This window comes from Colletotrichum lupini, chromosome 9 (genome assembly GCF_023278565.1).
Source record: "Colletotrichum lupini chromosome 9, complete sequence".
In the NCBI taxonomy this organism is placed as follows: domain Eukaryota; kingdom Fungi; phylum Ascomycota; class Sordariomycetes; order Glomerellales; family Glomerellaceae; genus Colletotrichum; species Colletotrichum lupini.
The window spans coordinates 1,275,183-1,299,956 of NC_064682.1; the positions used below are offsets into that span (position 1 = coordinate 1,275,183).

The 24,774-nt window shown below is 53.8% G+C and overlaps 9 protein-coding genes and 1 non-coding gene across 10 annotated transcripts; 5 read left to right on the forward strand and 5 right to left on the reverse strand.

The window, feature by feature from the left end:
• Positions 1–573: 573 nt before the first annotated feature.
• Positions 574–4,080, forward strand: CLUP02_16281 (histone deacetylation protein Rxt3; the record flags this gene model as incomplete). Its single annotated transcript, XM_049295205.1, has 1 exon — positions 574–4,080. One exon carries the CDS (start codon positions 574–576, stop codon positions 4,078–4,080), a length of 3,507 nt encoding a protein of 1,168 aa, XP_049152352.1.
• A 400-nt stretch (positions 4,081–4,480) lies between these two features.
• CLUP02_16282 (uncharacterized protein) lies at positions 4,481–4,987 on the reverse strand (the record flags this gene model as incomplete). The annotated part of the gene is made up of 1 exon (XM_049295206.1): positions 4,481–4,987. The coding sequence occupies one exon, from the start codon at positions 4,985–4,987 to the stop codon at positions 4,481–4,483; it is 507 nt and encodes a 168-aa protein (XP_049152353.1).
• Positions 4,988–5,997: 1,010 nt separating this feature from the next.
• Positions 5,998–7,142, forward strand: CLUP02_16283 (uncharacterized protein; the record flags this gene model as incomplete). Its single annotated transcript, XM_049295207.1, has 5 exons — positions 5,998–6,103; positions 6,403–6,497; positions 6,582–6,793; positions 6,856–6,898; positions 6,975–7,142. 5 exons carry the CDS (start codon positions 5,998–6,000, stop codon positions 7,140–7,142), a joined length of 624 nt encoding a protein of 207 aa, XP_049152354.1.
• A 453-nt stretch (positions 7,143–7,595) lies between these two features.
• On the forward strand, positions 7,596–8,678 carry CLUP02_16284 (glycosyl hydrolase family 43; the record flags this gene model as incomplete). Its single annotated transcript, XM_049295208.1, has 3 exons — positions 7,596–7,950; positions 8,050–8,446; positions 8,555–8,678. 3 exons carry the CDS (start codon positions 7,596–7,598, stop codon positions 8,676–8,678), a joined length of 876 nt encoding a protein of 291 aa, XP_049152355.1.
• A 777-nt stretch (positions 8,679–9,455) lies between these two features.
• Positions 9,456–13,268, reverse strand: CLUP02_16285 (uncharacterized protein; the record flags this gene model as incomplete). Its single annotated transcript, XM_049295209.1, has 1 exon — positions 9,456–13,268. One exon carries the CDS (start codon positions 13,266–13,268, stop codon positions 9,456–9,458), a length of 3,813 nt encoding a protein of 1,270 aa, XP_049152356.1.
• Positions 13,269–14,308: 1,040 nt separating this feature from the next.
• Positions 14,309–15,296, forward strand: CLUP02_16286 (uncharacterized protein; the record flags this gene model as incomplete). Its single annotated transcript, XM_049295210.1, has 5 exons — positions 14,309–14,365; positions 14,397–14,603; positions 14,675–15,021; positions 15,085–15,204; positions 15,263–15,296. 5 exons carry the CDS (start codon positions 14,309–14,311, stop codon positions 15,294–15,296), a joined length of 765 nt encoding a protein of 254 aa, XP_049152357.1.
• A 631-nt stretch (positions 15,297–15,927) lies between these two features.
• On the reverse strand, positions 15,928–16,009 carry CLUP02_tRNA325. The gene has a single exon. It is a non-coding gene; the product is annotated as a tRNA-Ser (tRNA).
• Positions 16,010–16,065: 56 nt separating this feature from the next.
• Positions 16,066–17,243, reverse strand: CLUP02_16287 (uncharacterized protein; the record flags this gene model as incomplete). Its single annotated transcript, XM_049295211.1, has 2 exons — positions 16,066–16,213; positions 16,441–17,243. The coding sequence occupies 2 exons, from the start codon at positions 17,241–17,243 to the stop codon at positions 16,066–16,068; spliced, it is 951 nt and encodes a 316-aa protein (XP_049152358.1).
• A 1,802-nt stretch (positions 17,244–19,045) lies between these two features.
• CLUP02_16288 (uncharacterized protein) lies at positions 19,046–22,002 on the reverse strand (the record flags this gene model as incomplete). The annotated part of the gene is made up of 6 exons (XM_049295212.1): positions 19,046–20,360; positions 20,456–21,022; positions 21,079–21,103; positions 21,165–21,335; positions 21,428–21,504; positions 21,566–22,002. 6 exons carry the CDS (start codon positions 22,000–22,002, stop codon positions 19,046–19,048), a joined length of 2,592 nt encoding a protein of 863 aa, XP_049152359.1.
• Positions 22,003–23,301: 1,299 nt separating this feature from the next.
• CLUP02_16289 (uncharacterized protein) lies at positions 23,302–24,738 on the forward strand (the record flags this gene model as incomplete). The annotated part of the gene is made up of 1 exon (XM_049295213.1): positions 23,302–24,738. One exon carries the CDS (start codon positions 23,302–23,304, stop codon positions 24,736–24,738), a length of 1,437 nt encoding a protein of 478 aa, XP_049152360.1.
• Between the last annotated feature and the right edge of the window lie 36 nt (positions 24,739–24,774).

The following is a 24,774-nucleotide window of genomic DNA, read 5'->3' on the forward strand; positions in this document are numbered from 1 at the left end:
CCCACACCAACAAGAACCGGGACCCTGTCGCCAGTCCACCATCACCTCCACCTGGACCTTCACACCCCTGGCCCCCGAGGTACTGCAAAAAAAAGAGGCGAGGGCCAAGGAAAAGAAAGAGAGGGAAAAAACGAGAGTGAGCACAGGCACAAGCTGTTCAATGCCAGCAGCCGGCCAGCCCAGCTCCACCGAAACAGGATCCGACCAGGGGAATCCAAAATCATTCTGCGTCCGTGTAACACAACAGTGTGTCGCGATCTTCCTCTGTTCCTCGACCCTTCCCTCCTACTTCCCTACCTTGCTTCACACCTCACCTCACCTTGCCTCTCACCCTCAACCTTACCCTCCCACAACACCACACTCTCGGTTCTTCAACCGTCGCCTTGTCGAACCCTCACCACCGCGACCAGCACCGAACGATACCTTTACCTATCGAGCGATCCTCTTCGGCACCCGCACACGAGTCTGCTTTTGCGATAGCATCCACTGCACCCTAGTCGCCGTCGCGCTGACGCACCCTCCGACACCTATGTGCAATCCACCCTGTGGGCTTTGAGCTAAAAACTCGGCGCGATGGATCCAAGACAGCCGCCACAGCTGCCCTTCTCGCGCAACGCTGCTTCGCAGTACAGCCGCTCACCTTTTCCTCCATCGTCGAACACGACCGCGACATCAACACCGAACCAGTCGCCATTCCCACCCGTCTCCCATCCGCCTGCGAATAATCCTCCATATGCCGAGCATCAGCGGCGCTCCTCAGAAAATCCATACTACTCATCGGGCCCGAGATCGTTCCCACAAGAGCCCAGCTCGGGTCCTCCTCCTTCGGGCCACTCTCGACACCCGAGTGCATCCTCATTACCTGGTGGCCCGCCGATGAATCGTAATATGCCTCCTCCTGGCTCTCCTCCCCAGCCCGGGAACCCACCTCCTCCGGGATCGCATCAGATGGGACACTATGGCTTGCCTGTGCCAAGAGCTCCGCCTTTGAATGTTGGTCATCCAACTTCATTTCCGGGGGGCCGCGAGCTACCCTCGCTACACTCAATACAAAGAACGGGAAGCACCGGTAGTTCAATGTCAATATCCTCCATGCTGGGCGGTCCTCCGGCGGCGCAAAGAGAGTCGCAGCCACCGCCTTCGCATTTTCCTGCGCCTGCGACCTCGGCGCCTTCTGGGCCGACGTTCGCGCCGACGATGCAGGCTTCCCCGAGAATGCACTCTGCATCTTCCGACTACCAGCCTTTCAGAAGACCTCAGACACCAGACCATCAGCGCCCGTATGATCCGAGAGGCAGCGCTGCTGCATCACCACAGGGTACTTATTCGACCACGCCCGAGATGCAGCGGTACGGCACACCCCAGCAGAGCTACCACCAGCGCGGACCTTCAGCTCAAGATGGTAGAGAATCGAGCCGAATGCCTCAAGGCCCTCCGCCGAGGCCTACGAGCCAGCCAAAGTCGTTCCAGAACATGCCGCCGAGGTCTGCTGATATGGGTCGAAATAACGGACCGGAAGAGATGTATCCGAGGCGAGAGGAGATATCCAGAGGCTCAATGGAGTACAATCCTGAAAGACCCGGTCTGAAGCCCATGACCTTTGATGACCGTTACCGCGCAGAAAGAGATCGCCGGGATGAGATCGAGTTCAGGGAAAGGGAGCAGGCGAGGGAAAGAGAGCGCAGAGACAGAGCATATTCGGGAGGCGACGGCGGTCGAGGACCTCCTGTACACCAGGGCGAATATCGGCCCCAGGAAGTTCAAAGAGGCCAGCCTCCGCCATTTACCCGGCCCCCGGAGCAGCAACGTGAACAAGGCCCTTGGCCGCCAAGACAGCAGCCGCCTTTTGATCAGTCTAGAGTACCGTACGATCCCGCTGGATTACACCCAAGGCATCACGAATACCCTCCGACCTCTGCGCCTGGCTACCCACCTCAAGGTCAGGGTCATCCCGCTCCAGCTCCTCAGTTCCAGCAACAGCCGCCTCCCAACGATCGGTATCCTCCCAATCATGCTCAGCAGCCCCCTCCAGGCCAGCCCGGGCCACCAGGGCAGCCCGGCCAGCCCGGTCAGCCGCACCTGCAGCTACAACAACCACCACAGCAGCAGCAGCCTTTTGACTCTCCCGAGCGACGGATAAATCACTTACACCCCCAAGGGCAACCGCCTCCGCCGCATCGCCGTCCGGCCGAGGAAGGCCCGCCGCCTCCATCAGTCGCATACAGCACACCTCATGGCCCGCCAATGTACGATTCGCCTCGCAACCGACCTGCGGAAGAGCATCCAAACAATAATCAAAGAAACTTGTTGGCGGTCCAGGAAATTAATCGGAAAGGCCGAGTGTCGCCGCTGCCTCAGGCTGTCCAAGGAGCACAATCACGACAGCCAGGACCACCAGGGCAGCTCAGCATAAAGAGCGAGTTTGGTAAGATGTTCTCCGGGATAGGAAGCGGAGTCACCCTTACTGGCAGCCCTGTCAACACCGTGACTCCATCGCCATACACAAACGCGAGTCTTGCAAGACGCGACGAAACAGACGGCCCAGCGCACGAGTCTGGACCAGACACAGCAGCGCCCAAACCCAAGGGCAGGCGGAGAAAGTTGAAGGAAGATGAGACCAAGGGTGACGAGGACAGCACGGGACGACTGACGCCTGTTGGTCGAGCAAAGCGCCCGAAGACTCATCAACACCACCACCATCAGTACGTCCCGGTTCCCTCTGGTCTTTCTACAACGACTAACGACGACAGCCATCATCACCATCACCACCATGGTCATCATGCTGTCGATCACGCCAATGCCCCCACCCCTACTCCCAGTGGCGGCACGCCTTTCAAGAACGTAAAGGGAAACACTCCCATCCCATCTCCGACAGGACTGGCGAAGGATCTGCCGGCTGCTCACCACCATCATGTTCCTCGACCAGCGCATCAGCATACACACGTTAAGGAGACGCCCGCCAAGCAGGCCGTGCAGAGCCCGACGAATGTTCTTCCTCCCAAGCCGAAGACAATTGTAACCTCCAAGGCTGTGGTCGAGTCGGTTGCTCACTTGCCGCGAACCCATCTGGGCGATGTACTCTATGAACCCAAGCTCAGCCCCGCGAGACAATTGCCAAATGTTCCATCCGGCCGCGGATTTTCCTCGACGCCTATGCCACTTCCTTGGAATGTCATCAAGGACAAGGAGAACTGCACACTGACGGTGAAGGTACCCAAGGTGCACCTGACTTCAGCGGCAAGAGAAGAGATCACGGCTCGCAGGGCATTATGGGGCACAGACGTGTACACGGACGACTCGGATGTCGTTGCTGCCTGCATTCACGGCGGATGGATTCGGGGTGAATGGGCTGATGATGTGGACGTGGCAATGTTGGACCTCGATCGCGGTATCAATGCCCCCGAAAAAGAAGTTCCGGCAACGAAAAGACGCAGCAAGGAAAAGGAGAAGGAGGAGAAGGCCCGGTTGGAGGCCAATTCAGCCACATATCTCGAAAAGCCGCCCAGGACAGGCCCTGTCACTGTACCCGTCGATCGCGATATGCACGTCAGCCTCGTGGTTCTCCCACGATTGGATAAGTACGGTAGCACTACTCGCTTCGGCATTCAGTCGCGAGAATTTGGTGGACGGTACAACGGTCGACAGTCGATCCATGACGGCATCAGCTACATGATTACGGGTATTCGCTGGGTCACGAATGGCGCCGGCACGCAAAACCGTCTCCGTGGCAAAGGCCGCAGAGAGCGAATGCGCAAGGCCATGGGAGAGATGCACGCGGCCAGCCGAGGCCTTAACGGGGCTGAGCTGGAGCGCGAGAAGCTTCGCCTGAGTAAGATTCGAGGAGAGATCGTCTCCGGCACCTGGTGGAAGAGAAACCAAGGTTCGCGCGCCTTTGGCGAGGACAAGGAAGAACGAGCGCCGAGCGAAGGAGACAAGGAAAACAGAATCGACGGCGAGCCTCCTCAAAGTGCGGCTCCCAAGGCGAACGGAGTCACCACGAATGGCGCTTCAGCGGCCGATGACGACAAGATGGATGTGGATAGTGCCACCGCAAAGGTCTCTGACGTTCCGGTTGCTTGAGATATCTATCACGGCTTGATTTGGAGACGAATGGCATATATGAGCATTGAGCAGCGGATGACAAAGTTGGAGTAGTTTTGTAGGAGTAGCGCTGGTTATAATACCCAATACTTTTTGAATACTTGAAGTGGTTCGAGGTCATGAGATGGTATCTTGATGTGATTATGGCGACTAGTTACTATACACTGATGATACAATGCGAGAGGACCTCTTCATTTAAACGTGTTGCCTAACAGGGGATGTCCCAATGTCTTCTGGCGTCGCTTTGCAAGTCGAATCAGCTCCATCTTTATCGAGGCCAAGTCGCTCTCTCTCTCTCTCTCTCTCTCTGTTAGGAGCGCTCAACTTCCTACCAGATGTACCCCGCAAAAAAGACATGAAATTATCGTTCACGGGACATCTAGAAATCCGTCACGCGACCGTTGTAGCTCCAATCACCGCCGGACCCCCAACGAAGGGGCTCCCGCTTGGGCCCGCCGACCTCGCCGGTGCGCGGGTTGACGTCGCCCTCGAACTCCGCGGGGGCGCCGCGGACGTAGTTTGGGTGCATTGTGTCTTCGTCCGTTGCCGCGATCGTGGGGGTCGCGGTCGCAGCGGTAGCGGGTTCGGTCGCCGTTGCTGTTGTGGTCGCTTCGGTTGCGACTGAGGAGGAGGGGGATGAGTCGGCAGAGGTGGACGAGGCGTCGGCGGGGGGTTCAGATTGCTCTTCGACGAGGTGTTGGAAGGCGCTCGAGACGGAGGCCTGGCGCTGGAGACGCTCGAACTCGGCTTGTTGGTCTGCTGGGAGGCGGGGGGGCGCGGGACCGCGGGAGAAGGCCGAGGTTGAGGAGAGGCGGGCTGGGATTGAGGTTGAGGGTTTGAGGTGGGTGAGGTTTAGGAGGGGGCGGAGGCGGAGGAGGCGAGACATTTTGGAATGTGGTTTGTCGGCTTGGGGGGTTGTCTTCTGCGTTTGGTTTGTGAGAGTTTGGGTTGGTCGAGGTGGGGTGTAGAGGCGTTGTTGGGCGGTTTTGGTGGTGGTGATGTGAAGAGTGCGGGTTTGAAGGTGGACGATTTCGGGACGATGGCGAAAATGCTCGGTAAAAGAAAATGTCACAATGTCATTGACGCGGGTTGGTCGGAGCGCAGCGCGGGAGGCGTTTTTTTTGGTTTGGACCCTTGCTGGCAGCTGCACACTTGGGTTCCCCAATGAGCGGCGCCATCCATGGCTTTGGGCTTCCGGTGGCGGAGGCGGATGGGGCCGAGGTTTGCCGTCGCGGAAGCTCAAAGGTGCCTGGGCAGGTCTGGAGGTACCTCCCGTGTGGATGACATAATGGGATGCTCGTGGGCGGACTCTAAACTCTGTGATTATGGAGTTTGAGCCCTCATACCAACCGGTTGTTTGATTGTACGAGTGCATTAGTAGCTCAAGAATTCAACTCATTTCCAGAGAGAGTTTCCTGTCTTTGCTATCAAGGTATAACCGCCACTATTGTTGATTCGACCTAAGCAAGGATCACTCTATTTACTAAGTATATCTTGAGATGTATTCCATCCGTAATACGTTCCCAACACGGGGCACTGTCGAACAGGCAAAGACGTATATAATACTTAACCGATTTCATTGCCAAATTACACAAGTCGTCATTGGTACATGCCTAGTGACATTTCAAGCTACGCTTGTATTTCTGGGCTTCGGTCTCAGACCACCCAGAGATAGATGCCTGCCTGCCTCTTCCAAGGGGAAATCTCTTTAGCACACGACGAGTTTAAATACCAGACACGTGTCTGGCTGCTAATCTTCCCATCTACGCACAGCCACACGGAGCACTCGTGTCAAGCATCTGGTCAAGCTACCCTACCATATAAGAGAACTCTTGACTTGCGCCTAGTTCTTAAGTTTGACAGAAGCATCGTCTCACAAGGAACTATTGGGAGACAATGACAGATTGCATGTCTTGTCAAGGGACAAACTCGACGAGGCGAGATAACTGTTTCATCAGCCTTCTCAAAAGGTCTAGTTCACCATTCACAGACACTACCATCAGTATGTCTACCTTAAGGTTCCTTACTTTCTCCATCACCCCTCGACGTGCATTGCATATAGAATACACCAAGACACACGAGGGCTTACTTGGGACGAAGAGCTGTTTTGAACCTTTAGGATAGCCGAACGACAAGCCTATAACATGCCAATGGCATGTTCCTAAAGTTTGATGGCCGATTATTGCCACAGGACAATAGAAAAACTGCGGGTTCTTGGGCAAGGGAAACCGAAAAGTGCCTCTCTCCGCCTTTATATACAGAAACCCTTGGTTCTCGCGTTTGGCCTGTGATTCGTGATAGAGACTTTTTCATCTGCCGCCCACCTCCTTCACCGTGACTTGGACTATCACAATATTCCACGGCAGCGTATGTTCCCTTCGCCCACGGTAGCGACCGTATCATAGCTTATGAATCACAATCTTTCCGCTCCATCAACGGGTATTGAACCATTGATGGACATTCTCTGCCAAGACTACTAGGAACCAAACTTCCAAGACGGCATTATGGGCAACCTTCCACATGACTGGCGAGCTGGCGCTTTCAGGAACACATCGTTCTTGGAAGAAGTGAAGATGGATGGCACTGATGTCAAGCGCTCCAATCATATTCCAACATTCACACGTCTGCGTCGCCACCATCCCGACTCGCCGGGAATCCCAAGCCCGACACGCGAGCTGCTGAACTGCCCCCAGTAAGCTTAAACTCACGACGGGAGCCCCGGAGAATTTAAGCTTCAACGTCCGTCGGCTCCAGGAACGCGCACCCATGGCGCGGAGTACAGCAGTTCGCATGCATGGTAGCGATCGGCTTCTAAACGAGCACGTTTCCGTCCGTTCTACTAGGTAGCTCACTTCGACATCATGTTTTCTGAGAATGCCGATTCAGTCCCGGCACGTCTATCCAACCGGATGAGACTCGCGTGTTCGCATCCACAATCCTCAGTTCCACGATTGTCTTCGTCCAAGGACCATGCCCGGCGCGTGGTGTCCATCGTGGGGTGTCCCCCGGACCCCCGCTCCGGCAGGGGCATCGCCCGCTAATCCCACCAATCCCCCACCTTCTCCGATATTGCGGTCTCGAATCTTGGCAGAATGGCTGGTTTCTCTTTCGCCGGGCAGATCGCGGACGGCAGGCGAGCGGTCCACTTTGAAGACAACGCCGAGTTGACTGACTCCCCTTCCCTCTTCCCGAGAACTGTCTGCCCATGATGGGCTTCTGAGGAGAGTAAACCCGAGATTTGGCGGGATGATTGCAGTCTGTGGCGTGTCTGATGGGCTCGCTTACACGGAGACTGACCCGCGGCATATGTGATGTTCTCGGAAGATGACTTACACGGCGACGCCCTCCCACTCCCTTCACACCTCCATGACGAACGACCTTTGAGAAGCGATATAAATCTCCTCATCCACTCCCTCTTCCACTCCGTCCTCCCACCGGCTCGCTCTTCATCACAAGAAGAAGGGACCTCCAAGTTCCACCCCACCACGCCCAAAATGCGTCTCCTCTCAACCCTAACATCCTTCCTCGCCCTCGCAGCGGCACCCCTCGTCTCCGCCTTCACAAACCCCATCCGCCGTCCCGGCGGCTCCGACCCGTTCCTGACCTACTCGGGCGACGGCTACTACTACCTCCTCTCCACGACCTGGTCCACCGTCGAAATCGCCCGCTCCACCACCATCGAAGGGCTCAAGACCGCCACCAAGAAAGTCGTCTATTCCTCCGCTGACGCCTCGCGATGCTGCAACGTCTGGGCGCCCGAGGTCCACTGGCTGGGCAACCGGTGGTACATCTACTTCACGGCGGGCGGGAGCGCGAATTTGGATAATCAGAGGATGCATGTTCTGAGGGGTACGTCTTACATCACATGCTCACCACCCTCACTCTTCCTGCCCTTTTCGTTGCTAGCTCAGAGGATATCACTAAAGCTTCGTCACTAACACGCAACAGGCGGCACGACCCCCTGGGACGCCTACACCTACGTAGGCCGCATCGGCCCCGACGAATGGGCCATCGACGCCTCCGTCCTCCGCACCCCCTCCCTGAGCGAATACCTCGTCTTCTCCTGCTTCCACGGCGCAACCTACCAATCCATCTGCATCCAGAAGCTCAACACGGACTACGTCTCCACCTCCGGCTCCGTCGCCCTCATCTCCCAGCCCACCCAATCCTGGGAACGCGTCTCCCACCCCGTCAACGAAGGCCCCGCGGCGCTCTACTTCGGCGGGAAGACCTACCTCGCGTACTCTGCGTCGTACTGCTGGTCCGCGTCGTATTGTCTGGGTTTGTTGACCTGGGACGGGAGCAGGGCGCCGACGGACCCCGCGGCGTGGACGAAGGGGAATGGGTGTGTGCTGAGTAGTGGGAATGGGCATTACGGCACGGGGCATAATAGCTTCTTTGCGAGCCCGAAGGGGGATCAGACGTGGATTGCGTACCATGCTACTGCGAATAGTGCGGGCGCGTGCGATGACAGTCGGTATACCATGGTGCAGATGCTCGGGACGCATAGTAACGGCTCGCCTAACTTTGGGACGCCTGTTGCTTTTAGTTATGCGTATGGTGAGCCGTCCAAGTGAGTCCGGGATGGGAGGGAGGGGTCTGAGAGTGATGTTGGAGGGAGGGAGAGGTAGGGTGTTGATGACTGATGCTGGGGATGAAGATATGATGGAATGAGATGACGCTACAAATAAATGGATTTGGGGGAGTAAGGGGGGGTGCCCTATATGAGATTTGATGCTCGATTCTTGTAAATACTGTGTTATTGGAATTGGAAGTACATAACAATCGAGTTCATCTGAAGTTTCTGATGCATTTTCAAGCCAATCGACTCATCAGGAGACAAAAATAAGGGTGAGATGGTAGAACGTCACTGATTCAATGTAACTGTGTCAGATTAAATTCATGGAACAACGGACGTGAGAAGAGATCCTTTGGGTTAGGTAGGTACTTGGGATCAAAACGTGGGATCAGAACATTAGGGCTACAAATGACTGACCTTTATGGATCTTAATATCTCATTGTGGGTTGCTCAAGTTACGAGAGGCGGCAGGTGTGAAGGTATTAATTATTCTTGGTCATCCTATTTCCAACTCGACTGCCGGCATCAGCCTTGTGCCATAGCTCTCTACACTGCATCCGTAAATGCCTGTGGCTCGGGCCGCTTACTCTATACAGGGTATGCCATCATTAAATCCCTTATTTCATACTCTACTTGAGGTATCGTGTGTTCAAAACAATTACGCCGTCGCTGTTGGATGATATCATTCGATAATGTCGGGCGCAGTCAGCCCGACGTTTGGAGTATCGCCTCTCCCACCTTGATCCTGGCTGGGCAATTCTGGAGGCCGCATATCCTAAATCTGGCCATTGCCGACGAATTCCCGCTGCACTTCAATCTCTCCGCTATCGGCGGTAAAACGTCGCTCGAGAACCCATCTAGTCTCGCCACTCTCCTCCTCCTTGATATATGATATACTGTCCGCAGACCCCTTGTGTTTGTGACCCATGCCAGGCCTCCGCTGAGGTTGGGGCGTCGGGTCGATCCGGGGCACGAGGTTCGGATGCATAGCTGTATCCGGGCTCTTCATCCATAGGCCCGAGTGGGAAATGGTATTGGAGATTGACAGCTCATCCATCTCGTCGGACTCCGGAACGGGGTCGAATGCCGCGCTGTGCGTGAAGTGAGGAGAGTTCATGACCACCGCAGGACTTTGTGTCAGTGGTGGCAGAGGCGGAGGCGGTGACCCTAGAGTGGGCATGGACATGGTGAGAGTAGGGGAGCCCGACGTGCTGCCTGCATCCGAAGAATCCATGTCGCGGCTGCGAACAGAGAATGCCGAGTTCTTACGGCCATGGCCATGTATGCCCAGCATGTTGTGAGGCCCCGGGCCCCAAGGTGAGCTTCCACCTTCGCCCCTCTCAGATCTTGGTGACCCCTCCCGACTGGAGACCAGACTGGCCTGTGATCCACCCCAAGCCCTTGAACGAAGCCGCATCAGCGCTGACAGGCTCATATTATCGTCACCATCAGCCGTCATGGCAAGTTGGGCCAGGCCAGGGCTCTGGAGACTTGATGGACCGGAACCGATGCCAGGCGGGACCGCGAGACTCATGATCGAGTTACGATTCGAGTACTCGGATCTCTCCGTGATAGGCGTGAGGTTGGGCTCTCGAGATACTATCCTCCCGGACTTGCTTCGGGATACACCCGACGGCCCAAAGAAGCCGCCGTTAGCATATTCGAAAGGCTTCTCATCCGATCCGTTGGAGCTGTCCCTACTGTGGCGCCCACCTCCTTCGACAGGAGCAGAGTAGAACCCAAACTCCTGACCATACCAACCGTCAGAGTCGTTGGCAAGGGCACTAGCGTTCGCCTCCGCAATGAAGTCGTCATAGTCGACATCGTAATCATTCAGGTCTTCACGAAACCCAGTGTCGTCGTAATCATCGTAGTCGTCCATATTCTCATGCTGTGGAAGGTCATCTAAGGATTCTCCACTGGGCGACATCAGCTCGCTTGGAGGGGGTGACGAGTCTCGTCGAAAACGACCATTGGCGGCGGCTTCGAACGCTGCTGCCGCCAGAGCAGTTTGATAAGCATCCACCTTGTCCTGGCCCGTCGCTGAGAAACTAGAGGTCATTGCGGAAGATTCCTGGCCTTGGGCCAGGACGTCGCTGCCTCGTTTGGACTCGTCCACAGAAGGAGCCGGCATACCGACGCTGAGGGAAGTATGGGCTGTCGATTGCGATACATTGGAATGCGCAGACAGGCGAGACGTGCTGTCTGAGATTCTCTTGACATTGTCAGGGGCACTGCCGTCTTGGACGCTAGGGTCTTGACTTTCGCCGACCTCGGCATCGGTTCCTTGCACTTTATTCTCAGGCTGGGTGGTGCCACCAGTCATCGCAGCTCTGGCAGCTTGAGCTCTGGCAAAGGCGCCCGGAATAGGACGGCCATACTCGTCTGTATCGTCCAGATCAAAGATGGACTCGTCAAAGTGAGAGCCGTCCCCCTCGCCAGCAAATTCCAACTCATCGAGAAGGCCGTTATCAAAATAGAGATCGTCCTTCTTAGGGACTGATAGTGGAGCGGGCGTCAAAGACTGGGTTGGCTCGCGCAACGGTTTGTCCTCGTCTTGCAGCTTCGTATCGGTAATATTCAAGCCGTCGATCGGAAGTTCGGCAGCTGAATCAGTCGTAGTGGGCGACAAGTTCTGATCGGGAGCAAAGCCGGGACTCAACAGCTGGTTCAGATCTGGCGTATCTCTCGAGATGGCGAATCCAATCACCTTTCCGTCTGCATCTCTCGGCGTCGCTAACAGACCGGCGCTGTGTGGACTGGTCAAGGCCGAGGGAGGGCCTGATCGTTGAAAGACAAAGCCAGCAAAGTTCTCTTGATCGTTGTCTGGGTCGTTTGCAGCATCCTCGTCGAATTCGATCTCAACTTCTGGGACCGGATCAAGAGCGAAGGGGTCGGTTCCAGCCGCATCGAAGTCTTCGCCGTCGTCGAGACCCAAAGGATCTGTGCCGCCAGCGTCAAAGTCCTCCTCGTATCCGTAGTCGTCTCCAAAGTCATTGCTCATCGGAATCGGCTCTTCGAACCCGTCGTCCTCCATCATCGCATCGTAATCAAAGTCCTCGTCAAAGTCGTCGAACCTAGAATCACGAGGTCCGCTAGGCTCAGGGTCGGACGTCTTCCTCTCGAGTTCGCGTTGACGATGTCGTTCTTCGAGCAGCTTCTCCTGCTTTGCCGCGCCGACCATGTCGAAGCTGAATCTGGAGGACGTACTCTTCAATCGGCGGGGCACAGAAGAAAGAACATCCTGCCCAGACACAGAGGCATGTCTTGAAGGGTTTGCTCTTGTGGACGGTGTTTTCTTGGATAAGATCGAGGACGCACTAATTGAGGGCTTCTTGGAGACGATTGAGGCCGAGCTCGACGATGGTGCGGTATCGTCTTTGGGCGGCACGTCGGGCAGAGGTTTTGACTCCAAGTTCAAGCTGCTTCTTGTCTTTACCGACCCGCTCCCTGATTCAACAGCTGGCTGTGATATGACGCTGACGGAGCCCGAGCGACCAGATTCAGAAGCACTGCTTGTATTCCTTCCATGTTGAAACGCTTGTGATGGTGCTGCGCTCTCTCTGGACGACGTCTGGCCCAAGTCTGACATCTCCTCAGGTATCGGCGGTTGTGCTTTCGTCCCAGGGGTTGGCGCCGCGGCAGGGCTGGGACCCTCATTATTGGGGATGCTTCGTCGTGGTCGTGGAGCGCTAAAGTCATGAACTCTTGTCCCGCGAATTCGAGGATCGTATGACGGGTTTCCTCCCAGCGGGAGAGGCGTCAAGTCTGGTGCATTTTGACTTGTCTTTCTCCGTGCAAGCAGTGTTGACATTGGGTTTTTCAGAAAAGGCAGGCCTTTCCTACCCTTCGGGGCATCGGAACCATGGTTTGCCATGCGGATTGGCTCGCTCGACAACCTCGTTCCTGCAGGGCGACGTCCGGTGGCAGGATAGGCTTGAGCTTGGGGCGAGCTCTGTGTATTGCCCTGGTGATGCAGCTCGGTCGGGGTCGCAAAGGAGCCGGCATGTTTTGAGGCACTCGTGGGTTGCGGTGGGGGTCTCGTCGGAGGGGCGGTGTTTATCGGCGGGGGTGCGGGCTTCGACCTTGTGAATTGACTTTCGTGGCTGCCTTGAAGACTCGGAGACGCGACCAGATCCGGTGATTTCGCCGCCATTTGTTGCTTCTTGAGCTGTTGTTGTTGCTCCTGTTGCTCGCGTTGGTATTTGCGCAAAGCGACGCCACCGAGGAAGCCAGAGTCTGCGTTGTATGGCGAGCGCACCGGTGGAGGCACGGGCGGCTGGGGTTTCTGCGTGTTGAGCTCTGGCGTCACCCTGATCTTGGTATCGACAGTCGGTCGCTCGAGCGGGGACGGCGATTCGGAGCTGGATGAGGTGACGCGGGGAATGGGCGGCAGGGTGGGAGGCAGTGAGGAATTCGTTGTCGAAGCCTGGGGTCGCATGTCTGGGCTTAAGGCGGCATCTTGAATGAAGGGAGAGTGCTGCTGTGGAAGCGAGGGATCCCAGGGAGCAGCGGCCGAGGGCTGTTCGGGGTTTGGCGAAGTGGGATTCGACTGTCCCCTCCGGTGGATTCGTAAATGGGAAAACATCGTCGTGGTTTCGGGACGGACGAGCCTACTGGATGGATGGGTGATTCAGGCGCGAACGGCGATCCGAACCACCGGCGCAGGGGTGGCGGGTGGTCGCAGAGGAGGAAGCAATTACGGAGTCAGGTTGGCGGATAACGAGCGAAGGGAAGCTGGATCGAGCTCGCGACTCCAGTCCTCCAAGTCCAATATAGTCCCCGAAAACTCGGTACTGGTAGTGTTGGCACAGGAGACTAGACGACGTTGACGGTGTCAGTCTTCAGCCTCTTGAGCGAGACGCATTCACCTCCTTGCAGACAGAGGCGCAGTCATAGTTCGTCTGTCCTGGCTTGGATGCGATGGTGTATCAGCGTCAGTTTGCGTCGGCGTCAGATGCGTGTGTGCAGGCGCGAGCGTTGGGAGTGGTGTTGGTTTTCGGTGGTGGTGGTAGTGGTGGTGGTAGTGGTGGTGGTAGTGGTGGAGGTAGTGGTGGAGGGATGGATGTCTTGGAGATTCGATGCAAGCTATTGGTAACGGTGCTTGCTGGGCATTAGACGGAGGATGTTGAAAGAAGAAAAACCCGAGTCATACGCCTGCCTGGAAGGAGTAATGAATGGACGAATACCTTGCAATAATAGTAAGGTATGGCGGGGAAGAGAGGTGGGAGGAAAGCAGTGGTGAGGATGGCAAAATCAGGTTCAGGATGACGGGATGAGAAAAAAAGAGATGGAAGGAAAAGAGGCAGCAGATAACGAATAGAGGTAATTGGAGAGCATCTGTAAGCAGGTCGGGCAGGCACGAAAAACTGCTGGATGCCGTTAGCTGTGACCACTTCTTTTCTGCTCTTGTCGCATGCCTTGCCCGGTTCTTAGTATGCGAGGTGGTATTACTCCCAGCTGCTTTTGGCGGCTGCGTGGGAGAACCTTGTCCATGCCATGCCAGTCAGTCCTCTATCTCTCTGTCTCGCTGTCTCTCCGTCCGTCTACGGCCTGGTTTGTTTGGACTTTGCATATCTCCTTCTCGTCATTTACTGCCATTCAAGTAACTACTAACCTGGTATCCTCATGCCGAGCTTCTCAAGTCATAGAACATCTTGCCAAGGAACAGCCGAAAACGCAGTAGTAGACACTGCGAATGCTCAGACATTCACAGTCCAAGGCCTTGGCTGCTGCTGCCAGCACTCCAGGACTCGGCCTCGTCTGCTGGGCCGTGCGGCTTTTTGCAAACACTAATCATTGTTACCCAACATCCAGGGTCAAGGACTCGGGACTCCAATTTCAAGGATTTCAGCAGGACGAAAGCTCAGAGAATGGAGAGTGGACAGAGTCACCGCTCGGGCTGGCGCGCCCACTGCTGCAGGTTAGCCGTGTCAATGTCATCCATCATGTCATCCTCGATGGATGATGATGGATCTTGGAAAAACGCACCAGGGTTGCTGCAGGCCATCGAGTAAGGGCAAGAAGGGGTCCAGTCCTCCCCTCCATCAGTGGTCTCTCCAATCCCCATCAAAGACGGATGCCTGCCCGGAAATCAATAATAATAGCCAAGGTATCAGAGATGGCTTCCGACTGCATCAGCCCAGTGGCTGCTACCTCCGGGTCTTCGGAACAGACGGCTCATTGTCGACTCCCTGCCTCGTCTTCGTCTTCGTCGCTACTTTTGTCCTCTCGCCATTCCTCCCTTTCTCTCTGTCTTGTCTCGTCTCGTCTGGACTCTGGGCAACCATCCCACATATCGACATCCACACGACATCCTTAGCACATCAGAAACCCTCCGAGTGCGTCTGATTGGGTCGTGGCAGACGCAAGGCGAAATGAAGCACTCCCATTCCAGAATCCAGAGATCCATCCGCCAGTGCTAATGGCCCCGTTTTCTCCGACCCCCACCATCCTTCTGACGCCGAGCTCGAGACGCCAGATTATGTGATTATGTCATCTCACACAGCGCCTGGCCAAGGAACGTGGCTTACATAAATATCGTCAAACGCCTGGCTTATGTAACTACAATCACATGCATAGCACAAGCACATGCCATCGAACTCTGCACAACTAATGCAAACCTCACCACGAAGCAAATGTCATTCCCATTCTCTAGCACTGGGATTCTACATCTCCAGTACCAACTGCAACTTTCCCAATAACGCAGTGCCTAGCGCAGATCATCCCATCATCCCATCCTTTGCGACCATATCGTCTCGTCCCAACGGGACAAATGGAAGGATGAAAGGAAGACGAAACCAGCCAGGCAGATGGCTGCCCACATCCCTATGATCGCCGTTGGCCCCATCACCTGGTCCCTGATGAGACGAGACAAGAATTGCTCCGACTCGTTACACAGCGAACTTGACGCGACGACAACGGCAACGACAACGACATGCGATACATGCCATAAACCGTCACGCACGCGGCGGCCCGCATCTGGCGTTGGAGCTTCAGAATCTGGGGCGATGTGGAATGTACCAGACCAGCGCATTGAGCTAGCTCCCTGAGAACACGAGGCGAGCGGCCCAACGCCGTACGGTTGCGGGATGTTGATCTCTGGCACATGCATGCTTGTCAACTTATCTCCACAGACCCCATTTTTGCCGCATTTACGAGAACTGGCATCCTGAATGACCGTTGACATGCAAAAGGATAGCAAGCAGCCATCACGAACGAATACCACCACGGCAAAAGCAAAAGATCGACGTTGGCCTGATTCGAACAGACGCTCCCGAAGGAACAAGATTTCTAGTCTTGCGCATTAGACCACTCTGCCACAACGCCAGTGGAAGGTACTGAAGCGAGTCCAGGATCCATGCTGACAGGCGAGAACTGAGAGCTCATGTACCGGCAACGATTGGGTGGCCCTGAGTCAAGATCCGCTGGCCCCACCGAGGGGGTATGCTCCGGGCGGGGCGCTCCGGTCTATCCCCGGAGCGTAGAAAGTTCCTTTTCAAGAAAACCTCCATGTCGCCGATAGACTTGGGCCTGTACCGAGTAGGGTCCTATACAGACACAGCTTCTGGTCGTTATAGATTCCTGAAGGTACATGATCAAAATGGCATGGTTCAATGCCAGATCACATCTTGAAACGTCGTGATGAGGAAATAATCAGCTGGAAGCAAGAGCTCTGAGCATCATATTTGCCTCTCAAAGGCAAAATATTGTCGAGCTATAGAAATAGGTCGGTCACTACGCATTCTATCTACACTCACCTTGTGGACTTCGGCTTGTTCACATGTCCAACCGATGCAGACGAATCATACTCTCGCCCCATCTCGTCGTTGCTCTCGAGGTTCCCAGCTTCGGCTGTCGCCCTCGAGGCATCAACAGCCGCCCTTCTCTGCAGCTTCCACTCCTCAGTGATGTATCCAGACCTAAACCCACCAGCCTCCAGATCCTGCTGGAAATCCATATTCGGCCCAACCAGCGCCGTCGCCATCTCCCTCGTCGAAGTCATCACCTGCTCAAGCAACTCCTCCTTCGCAATCTTCAAGTCCCGGACCAGGTTTCCCACAACATTCATCTCCATCCCGCCGTCCCCAAAGTGCCGCCGAAGCGCCCCCTCAATCCCATTCCACACCCCGTCCGTCGTCTTCGCCATCCCCTGAACATACCCCAGCGCAGCATCCCACATGTCGCGATACACCCGGTTCATAAACTCCATCTGCCCCAAATCCGCGCGCCGCGTCAGGTCCTCGATGATAGTCTTCATACGCTCCGAGTACTCGCCCCTACGCTCCGCCTGCGCCTCGCTGTCGAGGTAGCCGAGCCGGTGCCGGACGCGGCAGTCCGCGCAGAGCTTGTGGGCGCGCTTGGCGTACTCGTCGCGGTGGAGGGCTTTGGCGCTGCGCTCGTCTTCGAAGCCGGCCCAGACGGCGCGGCAGTTGTGTTGCGGGAGGCCTGGGAGGGCCATGTGGTTGCATTCGCGCTGCTCGAGGTAGTCTGCAAAGTAGTCGCCGCAGCCGCCGTTTTCGGGGCTGAGGCAGCGTTGGAGGGCGAAGACTTTCATGCACATTGCTGGGTTTTCTGCGGTTTCTGTGAGTTTTTGGTGGGAGATGGGGTTGGGTACCTTGGATGAGTCTCTCTTGGGTCGGTTGTTGATCGTAGATTTGGAGTTTCTTGCAGTGGATGTGTGGCTTTCTTGTAATGCGAGGTGATGTGAGTGATGTACAGTCAACGGTCTGCGGTTTGGGAGAAGGCAGCAACTCGCTCCTGATATATGCCAATGAGTCGAGTCCTGGCGCGGCCCCCTGGCTTCGGGAAAGAATACCAAAGAATCTCGAGACAAGGTTCGCTGAGACAGAAGGCGTCTAATATTGACAATTTGCTTGTCCAACACAAAGGCGCTTATCGAGGTCAGAGCACGACGAGACAGCACGGACAAAGGGGTACTAGACGTCCGCCCTTTACCGCGAGTAGCATCGCTTGTCGTCGAATCTCCAAGAAGAAGGTACACAACATGCCGAGTCAAGGTATTCAAGGGCTCGAGGCGGTCTGTGTCCAGTTGATCTGAGCTCGGTGCCTGATCTGGGGCTGTTGCTTCGTCTGCCTGTTCTGTTCCACTGTTTTCGACTTCATTGCAGAATAATGCCTTGATGAACTTGACCGTGTACCTATCAAGGTGTTCTTTGACGGTGTTGTCTTATTGCTCACACTCTCTAGGCAACTCCGGAAACTGAACCGAGTCAATGAGAATGAACTTTCCTAGATCCCTGGAAGAGACGATCAAGGACGAAGAGAACGGAGATAGGGGGGGATCGAGCTATAAACAGAGTGCTCTCACCCAAAACCTTTGGTTTACTTCCCTAGCTTGAGATCGCGATGATCTCCAGCACCGCCCTCTCCTACAAAGCCATCGATAGAAGCTTTCTTTATATGGGAAACCCTAGTTAAAAGTGCTCTACACCTAACTAAGCCTCACCAATTAGTCGTTTCAGAGGCTTCTCTCATAACAAAATCGAGAAACCTGTTGTCGCGGATAAGATCAAACATGTTCAGAGCATGTCTAGCACCTATCATCGTCGAATTCCGACTCCGAAGGTACCTTTGGCGTCGGAAGCATAAGATTCGGCGCCGAAGGATCTTTCGCAGTTCGTCAGAGCGGGCTTGGTTTGGGTCGACATGGGGATAGGCAAACTGTTCCTTTCAACGTAGGTATTGAATGGGAAGGTACGTACTAGTACAATAGGCATTGACCCTATCTTAGGTCCCAAATTTATATCATTTACTGACAATAGCACCTAGCACGAAGAAACGCTCTTCCACACCGATAAAAAGCGTGAAACTCTTCAGCGCCGCCAAAGTTCTCTTGAAAGGCTGGTGTGGCGGCTAGAATACTCGAGTTCTGGATTCGAAGACTTGTAGACAACAGACAATACTTCATGTCTCTTCGGTATTCCAGTACGGCTGTCACGTATACCTGGTGGGATATGATCCAATAGTCAACGCAGGGTATAGACAGGGGAGGGAAGTATATCGGCAATCAACAATGTTCAGAGGTAAATCAGTCTGATTCGGACGTCAGGATCGATTACAGATGTTGGAACAATGTTCGCTCGTCAACACAAGGCGTGATGAAGAGCCACAATACCCAGTACAACTACTCAGAAAGTAAAAGGTTTCTCAGGAAACTCTCCATTATAGCAAGAACAAATGACACAGTTAAAAAAAAGAAGAAAAATAAAAAAATCATGAGCTTTGGCTGGAATACCTTGTGAGGGCAATTCCAAACTCCAGCTTTGATAGCAGACCTTAGAGTGACCTGCATCTAAACCATCTCAGGCTACAAGTATTTAAGCTGGCTTCAATATCTCCTCCTTACCAGACTGGATTTGGTTTCTCAGTCTTCTCCAGAGATTGTAAGAACTCGCCATCGACTTGCGATGTCTCTTCTCCAATGCTTATACTCAGGACAAGCGAAGACTCTAGTCCGGATCGCTTTTCGTAGTAGTCTGGAAAGAAACCTACGCCGGGCTGCCAGACCCCCACCTGCGGTTCTTCGATCTTGTGAGAAAATTGGGTTGAGCGAGATCCCTGTGTACTAGAAGGTGATCCCAGCGAAGAAGGACGTGACGGAGAGCACTCTTCCAGGACTTTTAGCAGAAGGTTCGCGACATCTTCGTGACCACTTAAACGTGCCCAATCAAGTGGAGTAGTTCCATCCATTCCATCCTTCACATCGATCGGAGCTCCGTTGCTTAACAACACCTTGACCACATCAAGACTGCCCTGACTCGCAGCGCTATGTAATGGCGATACACCGTTGAAGTCCTGCTTGCCTGGTTCAGCGCCCGCAAGTATGAGGCGTTTAATGATCGTGATGTGCTCTCTTATGGCTGCAGCGTGTAGGGCCGTTCCTCCAAAGCGGCTGCCCGGAGCATTGATCATTTCGGGTGTTGCCGACTGAAGCAAAGTCTCCACTACCTCATCTAGACCTATAGACGAAGCATAGTAGAGTGATGTAGCGTGTCGCGGATACACGTCCCACTTGAATGAGGCATCTGCGTTAAAGACCTGGACCCAAGACATGAAGTTTTGCCGACCAGATTTCGACCAGAGCCGCATGGCCAGTTCCTGGGTCTCTTCACTGTAGTCTGCGTTGCGAGCATGGTAGAACCAGTATTTGGTTGCGTACTTGAGAAGCGGGAACTGCTTCAGTCGAGACAGGTACTCCTTCTGGGTACTAGAGGGACCATCAGAAAAGGGCGATAGCAACAGGTAGGTAAGGCAGTCCTGAGCTAGCTCTTGATGGCTTGAACCTGGACGAAGGGAAAACTTTGCGGTTTCCGGGACTTCGACTATCTCAGCAGAGACGAGATAGTCTCGAACTGAGAGATGAGAAAGCATCACATGACCGTCAGTTGAGACGGTGATGAGGCTTTTCCCAATCACCAAGATGTCTTGCGGACTTCGAAGGCGTGATTCGTCGTCAATGACAGCGTTCCCCTTCTCGATGGCCAGTGCCTCCCATAGCTCATGTAGAGTGATGGGTACCGGTGAGAACGCAAGCCAAGTCAAGGTCTTCAGGATGAGAGGGATGTCTGAGGGCGGCACTTTCAGTAGGGATCGGCCATAAGTCTCATCTAGCCCATTTGGAAGCTTTTGCAGAGACTTCTTGATGTCGCGAATGGTTCTACACTGACTCAAAGAGTCGAGCTGGCATGCTGCCCATTGGAATCTGGTAGAAGCAATCAGCAAAACGAAATTTGGTGCTGGAAATCCACTTACATCCCACAGGACCTTGATAAGAGTGATTTCTGAATGCTCTCTTTTAACCCTGAAGATAGCCAACTCAGGTCAGCGTCGGATTCGAGTCGTGAACTGACGTATCGTTGTATGTCTTCGTCAGCATCTGATAAGTGATCTTCCATGGAGATGCGTCGGGCGCTAGAAAATGCCCGTTGAATGTGTACGTCGTTGCGGCTTGTCGCAAAGATCTTGATCGCTGTTGTGGGATCGATTAGGCTGGCCAAATACTCCGCTACTGCCTTACAATCCGAGACTTCATCAACGGCATCAATGAAGAGGTAAACCCTCTTTGTTGCAGCGATAGACGCGATGGTACCACTTAGCAGCTCGACAGTCGGAGGGTATCCGAAGTTTTGTTCCATGCTGGCCTTATGTGCGCTCGATAAATCTTTGGGGAGGTCATGCAAATGAGCGCACAACTGTGCTAGCATTGTTCCTAATACATTGGTCAAGATCTGTGTATCAGGGTCACGAAAGTCACAGTAGGCAAAGGCGGAAAGAGAGTCTTGTTGTTCCAGCGCGGCAACTGAGTCGATGGCCTGACCTCTGTCTAGGTTATTAGCCACTGAGCATCGTGCTCCCAGATATATACTATTACTTACATCATGACCGTTTTCCCACAACCGGCTGAATCATCTCGTCAGAATTGCTTTAGTCATTTGAAACAACAATAGAAGGTCATACTCACGGGGTCCAGTCAGCCACAGCAAGTTGGCGTCGCCTTTCAACCACTCCTGAAACTCTTGGCCAGCGAGTAGCCAATCCGAAGTCCCATTTTGGTGGGACTTTAGAGCTCTATCGTGAGCTTGGCCCGGTCTCAGGGGAGAAAGCCAGTCAACCACTGCCTTCTGTTGCTCGTCTGCAAGTTGTCAGAATACATGATAGAATGCCGCCTCTATCTACCCTGTTCACTTGTACCTAGTATTGCTGTGCTCAGATTGCTATCTATACGTTCAAGCTGCTCCCGAGAGTCATTCATCTTGTAGTCAAGCGAAATGGTCAGTCGCTCAACATTGCGCAGTGTCACTCTAAGTCATCGGGATGTTGTCAGGAACAATCTCATGAATTTGGGCGAAAGCTTAAACTGACGCGTTGTGAGAAGTTATGGCTAGTTGCAAGCCTTCTTTGCAGCGCTGCAAATTGGCAATGGACTCTTTCGTGTCGTTGAGCTTTAGCTTCCACGATATCGAGTTCACTAAAGCCTTTGTCTTTGAGTCTAATAGATTGGGAATCAGCTCGGACTTAATTCGAGCTTCGAGGGCCTGGAGTTGAGATAAGCAAGTTGCAAGCGCAGGCTTTATTTTCGCGGATAGCTCGAGTGAAGTATCGCCGTGGTCCGGCACTGGGGATTCAACTAAGTTTCCCTGATCGAGGACTGACTGAACTGCTTCGATGAGGTTTCGAACATCGCGGACTTCCTCAATTATCTGTATCAACGACCAAGTGATCTTCTTCATCCCTGATCGCACGTCGTAACAGAAGGCAAGGATTGAGGAAGCAACCTGCAGCGCGGCCAGAACGCCCATGCTAATACTTAAGGGGTCCATTTGAAAAGCATCGAACGATCAAGACTTCAAAAGCAAGTTCTTGACTGTGGTAAAATCAAGCAAGTAAATAGCAGCAACTTTGACAACTTGGTGACAGGCAATAGAGCTGTTTATGCTTGACGGAGGACTTCCATAGTGATTGCAGCACAGTTTCCCGAGAAGCTGAGGAGGGGACTGTTCATGGGTGGCTCAATTTGGATAGCACACCGGTGGGAGCCCAGGTGGAAGCCCGTGTGGCGGTTCGCTTCTACCCTGGGAGGCTGTGGACCTGTGGTTCAATGTTACACAGAGGAGCAGGCAGACCTATGACGAGCCAAGCTCACCATCCAACATGAAAATACATGTACCAACATCCAACAAGCTGCACTTCATCACCTGCATGCCGTATTGGCCATGCAAGACCTTACGAGAAGACAGAGAGTCCTTGTCCAGGGTGCGTCGGCGGTAAAAGCAATATTCCCCTTAGTTAAACGGGGGGCGAAGGTACATGTAGAGTGAGACGGGATGCAGCGTGGCTAACGATAAGCATGTTTACCAATAAACAAAACGGGTATTCCTGGGTGATCAGAAGACTTGAGACCTGACTGAACAGCTGGTACTCTTGCATGTGAAGTGGAAAAACCCCGGCTGACCTCCAATTCTGCCCTGTCTTCTTTGAGATGTCTAGACGATAGGGAAAGAGATAATGATTGCCGATGTGGAAGCAGGCTGGCATTCCAGGATCAGTCTTCCTTGCAAAGCGCCCACCTCATTGGCGTTGAGGCACTAAATCTGGAAATTGATTCCCTGCCTTTTGAAAGACTCATTGGATAGACTTCTCGGACTCTGAGTCCTAATGGCACACTGCCACTTACCACATCGGCTTCCAACCATCGACCACCCCATGCCATGTGTGTGAGGGATCTTTCAGCTACATGCAAGGCCTTCACAGCCCGGTATCTGCAATGCTGCCAGCATAATGCGCTGAATCATCGCTTGCGCAAGATGGAAATTGGCCAGCAGGAGGCGTAGATTCTGAGACCCCAGCCCCTCTGACTCTCTTATATCAAGAGCGGTGCCTCGTTTTACTCCGCCCTCCTGGCCACTCAAGTGCTTTGTACACTTTGTCCGGCATTCCACTCTGGCTGCAGCGCTCTACCGCCCACTCATAATTCGACTTTGTTGTGGTCGGGGTTTACCTCGTCCAACATTCAGCCTTGATTTGCTGCCTCATTCCCCAAAAGGAAAATCAAATTTCTCACGTACATATATCCTCGAGCGCTCCGAGGCATACAGGAAATGTCGCTCGAACGATTCGAGTCCCCAGAGCCGATGTCCGAGGCAGGTTCTTTACGAGAAGAAGCCATGCAATACCACAACGAACAAAGGCAAATCGCCTCTGCTGGAAAGCTTCCGAATGGCACCAGCACATCCAGGAAACGAGGCTTTGGGACAGTGGAGCCCACGCCTGCCACTCCAGCAAAAAGACAACAAACAGGGTTCATTGACGGCCCGCACACACGAAAAGACCAGTTGACTAAGGGGCAGCAGCTACTCAGGGCAGCCAACTTATACGAGAAGCGATACGACTACAAAGATTGCCCGATAGATCAGGGTGAGATTCGTCTCATGTTACTTAAACGGAATCCCAACCGATTTGCAGAAGTCATTATCGAGTTGAAGTCATTCCCAATCCAAGAGATCGTGGAAAACCCCGAGGATTTCAAGTTCACAGCTCTTTCATACAACTGGGGCACCGGAGACCAGAACAAGATCGTTCTCGTCGATATGCTTCAGGATAACGAGCCGCCAAGTGTACCGGTAATGCACGACTTTTCAGAAGTCGCGACTCAGTTCAACCGAAAAATGAAGCGATTAAGCGTGAAACCAAATTTATACGCTTTTCTCCAGGAATTCCGACAGCCGGACAAAGAGGTGGCCATCTGGGTAGATCGTATTTGCATCAATCAAAAAGACAACAAGGAGAAGCAGGACCAGGTCGCGATCATGGGTCAAATATACTCAACCGCAGCCAATGTCGCCATTTGGCTAGGCCCAGCAGACGAGCACGGCAAGACTGACAGAGCAATGGACTTCATCAGCTTCATACTTCAAGACGACACGGGTGAGAAGTTCAAAGAAAGGTACGCGACAAATTGGTCGGAGCTTCTGCATCTCATGCGGCGTCGATGGTTCTCTCGGCGATGGATCATTCAAGAACTTGCTTTAGCAAAGAGTGCCGAGGTGCGCTGCGGCTCAAAGAAGGTCAATTGGAGGGACTTTTCAGATGCTGTTAGCATTTTCGCACTCCGATTCGACAGCATCCTCAAAGACATCAAGCGAGACCCGAAATTAGAGAAGTCGCTGGAAGGAATTAAGGATATGAAGCCACTTGGTGCCCGGATCTTGGTCGACGTTCTATCCAACACATTCCAACGACAGGTCGACGGAAATATATATGCTCCCCGGCAAGGACTCGAGAGTCTGATCTCATCATTGTCTACATTCGAAACGTCCGATCCTAGAGACACTATATACACGCTCCTCAACCTTGCCAAGGAGACATGTAAACTGCCATCAAGCAACAGTGTGCAACAACGTCGACAAAGCATGCAAGAGGGAAACCCTCCGCCCGAACCAGACTACAGCATTGACTTGCTCCAAGTGTACACTAACTATCGGATTAGAAGTCTAATTCGACCGCGGCATACAGCCGACTGCGCAGGGGCCAATTAGGGGCCCTATTTACAATTATCGTAGCTAGCCTAACCT